General features: G+C 50.1%; 1 protein-coding gene across 1 annotated transcript in view; it reads left to right on the top strand.

Annotated features, from left to right (window-relative positions):
• Lrrc75a (leucine rich repeat containing 75A) overlaps positions 1–6506 on the top strand; it is a 39818-nt gene that overhangs the window by 31434 nt on the left and 1878 nt on the right. The window contains exon 3 of the mRNA XM_060363525.1: positions 3042–3157. Coding sequence (XP_060219508.1) covers positions 3042–3157 — 116 coding nt within the window. The remainder of the gene's footprint in view (positions 1–3041; positions 3158–6506) is intronic.

Raw genomic sequence — 6506 nt, forward strand, 5'->3', positions numbered from 1 at the left:
TTAGCCGCCCTCTTTCGGGGAGCCATTGCTTCGCTCACAGCTATTTTTCTGTGCCTCCTCTGTCTACCTGTCCATTGTTGTCTTAACTTCTGCCTCAGCTTATTCCACAGCCAGGGGTTCAACCAGATCCTGAGGAACCTCAGCTGGGGCCCCCTGAACCCCTCCTCTTCAGCGTGTTCCCACAGGGGCTGGTCTCCCCTCTCTGGCTTTGTGCCGGCTTCCCTCAGAAGCCCCTGCTGATGTATGCATGGTATGTTGATTAAGGGAGAAAGGCTGAGTTAGCTCTGGCTCACGGTTCAGAGGGACAGTCCATCGTGTGGGGGAAATGAAGGGCGCAGGAGCTTAAAGTGACTGGTCACGTTGCTTACTCAGAAGACAGGGGTGCACACATGCTTCTGCTCAGCTGGCTGGTGCCCCTTCCCATGTCACTCTACCTCAAGATCACGCTCTATGGGGTGCTGAGTGGCCTGTCCCCCAGGTAACGACAGATCCTGCCACACTGACAGTTGATACTAGCTCGAGCCCCTTACGTTCTAGCCCAGATGTCCCCATCCCTTCACCTGCCTTCTGTCCGCTTCTTCTCTGACCTGTATATGACCTCTGTCACTCTCAGCCCCTTCTGTGGGCACAGGCCTCAGTCACCCTCTCAACTTTCTCCTGCCCCACCTCGCAGTAAGAAAACCCAGGATATAAACCTCAGCCACCATTCCTCTCCACTGACTCCCTTGCAGCCTCCAGTGATGTATCCTCTGCCCTGTGTGACCTGTGCCCACCTGTGTCACCTGTGCCCACCTGTGTGACAGGGCTAAGCAAGAATCTAAGTCGAGGAATCTGATGTCTACTCCAAGGGGTTGGTGTGATGCCTGGAGCGGACAGTTTGTCAGTCAGGCTGAAGCAACAGGGAGAGCAGAGATGCCGTGAGGAACCAGGACCTTTCTAGAGGGGTCCCACCAGTCTCCAGGCTGCCAGATTCTCTCTGTCCTTCCTTCCTTCCTTCCTTCCTTCCTTCCTTCCTTCCTTCCTTCCCTCCCTCCCTCCCTTCTGCCCGCTTTCCTTTCTTCCTTCCCTCCTTCCTTCCTTTTCTTTCTTCCTTTGGCTTTTTGAGACAGGGTTTCTCTATATAGACCCTGCTGTCCTGGAACTCACTCTGTAGACCAGGCTGGCCTCAAACTCACAGAGATCTGTCTGTGTCTGCCTCCCGAGTGCTGGGATTAAAGGTGTGCACCGCTGCTGCTCCGCTCTATATTGATTCCCTAACCCTCCATACTTCAGAATTCAAAGACCGCATTCAAAGACAGGACATTTAAAAGCAGGTAAAGTAAAAACGAGGCCATATGAGTGGGCTTCTTCAAAACCAATATAGCTGGTATGTTCAGAAGAAGTGACGAGGGCACAGACATGTCCAGAGGAAAGATCAATGTGGGGATTCAGGGAAACCCTTTACAGAAGGCTAGGGAAGGCCGCATCTAAGTGACCTCTGCAACAGTGAGAACATTGATTTCTGTCAGTTAAGTCACTGCATTCTACACTGGGTTAACTGCAGTGGGAAGGTTTAATAGAGAGACACCAACTCCATTTCAAGGAGAATCAAGTTCGGCATAGCCTGTGCCAGCTGTGAGTTGGGTGGAGAAGAATGAAGCCTAACCCTAACCCAGGAATGGGTGGCAAGAGCCAGCTTTTTTTTTTTTTTTTTTTTTTTTACCATTGTCACTCTGCTAATGGAGAAACAGCCTGTGAAATCATTCAGAACAAGGATTCCAGACCAGATTGTGTGGGTTCCACATCCTGGTTTGTGGATGGCCTTGAGCGAATTAAAGTGGCCTTTCCATGCCTTTAGCTCTCTTCTAAGGGGTGGAGGGTTATCACACTGTGGAGGACACACTGAGTCACTGCTACTCAGGTGCTTTGCCTAGAACCCAGTGCACAGCAAGTTTGCAGTGAATTCGGTCTGTAGCTGTGAACACATCCGGAAGTTCAACCAACCACGGATCAAGAGCACCCAGAAAAGCCGGGGATGGTGGTGCACGCCTGTGATCCCAGCACTCAGGACGAAGAAGCAGATGGATCTCTGAGTTCAAGGACAACCTGGTTTACAAAGCAAGTCCAGGACAGCCAAGGCTACACAGAGAAACACTGTCTCAAAAACAACAACAACAAACAAACAAACAAAAAAAAATATATATATATATATAATTATTGAAGGGACACAGTTCAGCCCATGGTACTGAGGGTCACAAACTCAAATGCTGATGAAAGGGCTGGAGAGATGGCTAAGCAATTAAGAGCACTGGCTGCTCTTGACGAGGAAACTGGTTCAGTTCCCAGCAACCACATAGTAACTAACAATCATCTGTAACTCGAGTTCCAGGGACTCTGATGCCCTTTCTGGCCTCTGTGGGCACTGCATACATACATACAAACAAAACATCCATACACATGTTTTAAAAACATCATTGCTGATGAAGCAGACAGGTTGTGTAGGTAGACAGGTTGGGAAGGAGTTGGCCCTCTCGGATTTCTGTTTTCCCACTTTGGGGAAAGACATTAAGTCAAAATAAGATACTTTATTATGTGAAATGCAGGAACCTTTGTTCATGAGTGTAGCCCTGCCTTTGTGAGTGAACAGAATGACTGAATTCTGCGAGTTGGCAGGGGCCATGTGATGTTCCGTTTAACAGGTCTGTTCCAGCCAGTCATGGCCAGACCTGTAATCCAGACTCTCTATACATGTTGGGTTTTCCAGTGGTAGCAGCTAATTCTGAAGGCAGAGGCTCAGAGAGTAGCTTAGTAGTAGAGCATTTGCTTAGCATGTTTGAGGCCCTAGATTTGATTCTCAACACACAGGCATGCCTGCATGCGCACACAGACACACAGAGCTTGTGCCTGCTGCCCCTGCCACCAGAGGCACTTAGTGGGGCCAGCAGGGTAGGCTTCTCTCGTTCTGAGCTCCCAGAGAGCCAGGGAGTCTAGAGTGCGGGTCAGGGCACCTCCAAGTCCTCCAGGGACACCTCACAGACCTGTGCCTGTGATTGTCTCTGCAGGAAGGTGATGCCCTGGGTGCCATGGAGAAGCTGTGCCGGCAGCTGACCTACCACCTTAGCCCTCATTCACAGTGGAGGAGGCACCGAGGGCTGGTGAAGAGGAAGCCCCAGGCCTGGTGAGTGGCAGTTCCCCGTAGTCTGCCCTGCCCCAGCCCTGCTGACTGATCCCTTCCCGGGGCACTGCTGAGGGAAGGGCCCGTGCCAGAGCGGGTGTCAATAAATCCTGCCTAAAGGAGGTAAGATCATGCCGGATTTAAGGACCAGGAAAGTAATGTGGTCATTTTAGGTACAGGAGAGATGCTGAAAAGGACATCCTTGGAGTAGAAACATGGAACATGGCTCCCAGGTGGGCAGGTGGGCAGGGAACATGAGGAATTTCTAATTCCTAGCACTCTGGGATGGAAGCCAGGCATGGTGGTATACCTCTGTAATCCTGTACTTTGGAGGCTGAGGCAAGAAGATTGCCTCAAGTTCTGGCCACTTCCAGGAAGTTCTCTGGGATGTATGTCCTGCCAGGGGACCCAGACTCTAGCCCCGTCTCAGCCACGCAGCAGTGAAGACCCTCCTGAATTCTATAGCCCCTGGAGACCAAGCTGGAGGGCTTGAGACACATTACACAAAGGTCTCTTGGTAGGAAGCCATGGACACAGGCTGAGAGCAGGCTTCCTGGAGAAGGAGGCACTCCTGCTTTTTGCAAATGACACAGGTTAGTGGCTTGCCTGCTCAAAGACTGGCAAGGCCCTGGCGCTGTGCCCAAGATCATCCTGGTGGCTTTTCGGGGGACTGGGAAGGACAAGACATCTGGCAAAAGCAGCTTTAAAAGGAAGAGAGTTTATCTGACTTATAGTTCCAGTTTACAGGCTATCATGGGGGAGCCAAAGCGGCAGGAGATTGAAGCCACAGCCAGAGCATGGAGAAAATGAGTGCATGCTTAACTCTCAGCTCTTTCCCCACTCAGTCCCAGGCCCAACCCAGAGGGTAATGGTGCCTACCTACAGGCCTATTTTTCTTGTATCAGCTAACTCTTTCATCAAAACAGGTCTGTCCCTCGCCCCTGGGGCCAGAGAGATGCCTCAGAGGTTAAGAGCACTGTCTGCTCTTCTAGAGATCCTAAATTCAATTCCCAGCAACCACATGGTGGCTCACAACCATCTATAACTAACCATCATGGGGCTGGAGAGACAGCTCAGCAATTTAAAGCACTGGCTGCTCTTGCAGGTGATTGGGGTTCAGATTTCTAGCACCCACATGGAAGCTCACGACCATCTGTAAGAGCAGGGGATCCAACTCCATTCTGGCCTCCTCCAACAACAGGCAGGCACAGGGCTGGCAGATGTCCATACACATTAACAAAATATTAAAAGTAACCCTGTGTCTGTGTCTGTAGTAATATATGCATGTGAATGCAGGTGCCCTCAGAGTCTTGAGCAGCGCTTCTCAACCTGTGGTCTCGACCCCATCGGGGTTGCATCTAAATATCCTACATACGGGATATTTACATTTTGTTTCATAACAGCATCTAAATTACAGTTAAGAGGTTATCAGTGATATGATTTTATGCCTGGGGAGGATCATCACAACCTGAAGAACTGTATTAAGGGTCACAGCAATAGGAAGGCTGAGAACCACTGCTCTAGAGACATCAGGTCCCCCGGAGCCGGGGTCCAGCAGTTGTGAGCTGCCTGGCATGGGTGCTGGGAACCAACTCAGGTCCTCTCCAAAAGCGCTGTTATTAACTGCTAAGCCACCTCTCCAATTCTCCCAACCCCTGCACCTTGTTTTGATTGGTTTGGGGTTCTGTTTTTGTTTCTGGTTTGGTTTGGTTTTCCGAGACAGGGTTTCTCTGTATAGCCTTGGCTATCCTGGATTGGCTTTGTAGAACAGGCTGGCCTCAAACTCACAGTGATCTGCCTGCCTGTACCTCCTTGAGTGCTGGGATTAAAGGCATGCGCCACTGTACCCGGCTTGGTTTTGATTTTTGAGACAGGGTCTATGTAGCTGTGGCTGTTGTTGAACTCAGAAATGCGTCTGCCTCCCAAGTGCTAGGATCAAAGGCATGCGCCATTGTGGACAGCTTTGTTTCGTTGTTGTTTTGCTTTGTTTGGTTTTTGAGACAATGTCTTTGCTATGTAGCCTTGGCTGGCCTGAAACTCCCTGTGCACGTGTGTGCGTGCACGCACACACACACACACACACACACACACACACACACACACACACACGCATACACACACAAGCTTTATAGTCAGGGCCTTCCTACTTGACCCTGCTTCAGCTGGGACTCTTAGCTGGCTCTTCTGATGGCCCATGCTTGCTTACCTTTATATCAAGTCATGTATGTTGTCATCTTTAATTGTTCCCTGCCTTCTCCATGATAAAGAAAAACAGAGCTTCTATCTACTTTGTTCACCATCGTGATACCAGTGCCTAGGTCATTGCCTGGCACATAGTAGGACCATAACAAATATTTCAAGTGAATGGGTAGACTATTTTTGCCATTTGACTGGCTAAGCTCGTGAATCAGGTAAGCAGTGGGGATGATTCAAACCCATACCAACCTAACTCAGGGGTGTAGACAGTCATCCATCTTCAGGATGCTGGGTTGTCTTTGTTAATGACATTGATGTAGAACCCAACACTGATGTCAACCAAATTCCAGGCAGGATTCTAGACTGTTAAATCCCATGCTCTTGAGACTTTTATCTTCAATTCCAACGAACAACATTAATTCATCTCCCAGCTTCAGGAAGGCCCAAGGGGAACTGCTTTGGGGAGGCTAGCTGTGACCCTGGAGCTGCATACACATCCTTCCTCAGCAAGTTGAGTGTGGGAAACTCAGAGAATCGGTAACTCATCCACAGGAGCGAGGCCTGGGAGCACACGTGCCTGGGAGCCTGGGAGCGCACGTGCCATCGGGCCAAGTATAAGGCAAGAGGCAGCAGATGGCAGGGAGAGGAAGGAGATGAGAGCATCAAGCCTCCAGGAGTCCTTTTGCTTTCACTAGCCTGCTGTTCTCAACTTCTGGAGAAGGGTCAGCTGCCATGCAATTGTGGAAGCTCAGCCCCCAACTGTGACTAACAATGACAGCAGTTCTCATCTGACTCTAGGAGGCGCTTTGTGTTTAGTATCCCCCATAACCCTATTTTTATTATTTATTTATTAGGCAAGCAAGTGACCTAAATTAGATTAGAGCACAGGATAGGAAGCAAAGGACTTAAGAGGAGGCAGGCACCAAGCTTGGAGAGCTACTGGGATGGCAGCCGCAAACCTTATGTTCTGCCCACTTGCTCAGCCTGAAGCAGATGCTGAGGAAACAGGACCCCCTAGTCTTATCTGTGCTGGCAGGGAATAGAAGTGAGGTCTCAGGTCAGAGTCAAGCAGAGGCCAGCTCTGTGGTCATAGCCACTACTGCCCCCAGGAAAGGCCTGCCCTGCCTGGTTAGGCTTCTTGTTCCTTTTTTTCCAG

The sequence above is a fragment of the Meriones unguiculatus genome, chromosome 11 (genome assembly GCF_030254825.1).
Source record: "Meriones unguiculatus strain TT.TT164.6M chromosome 11, Bangor_MerUng_6.1, whole genome shotgun sequence".
Lineage (NCBI taxonomy): Eukaryota > Metazoa > Chordata > Mammalia > Rodentia > Muridae > Meriones > Meriones unguiculatus.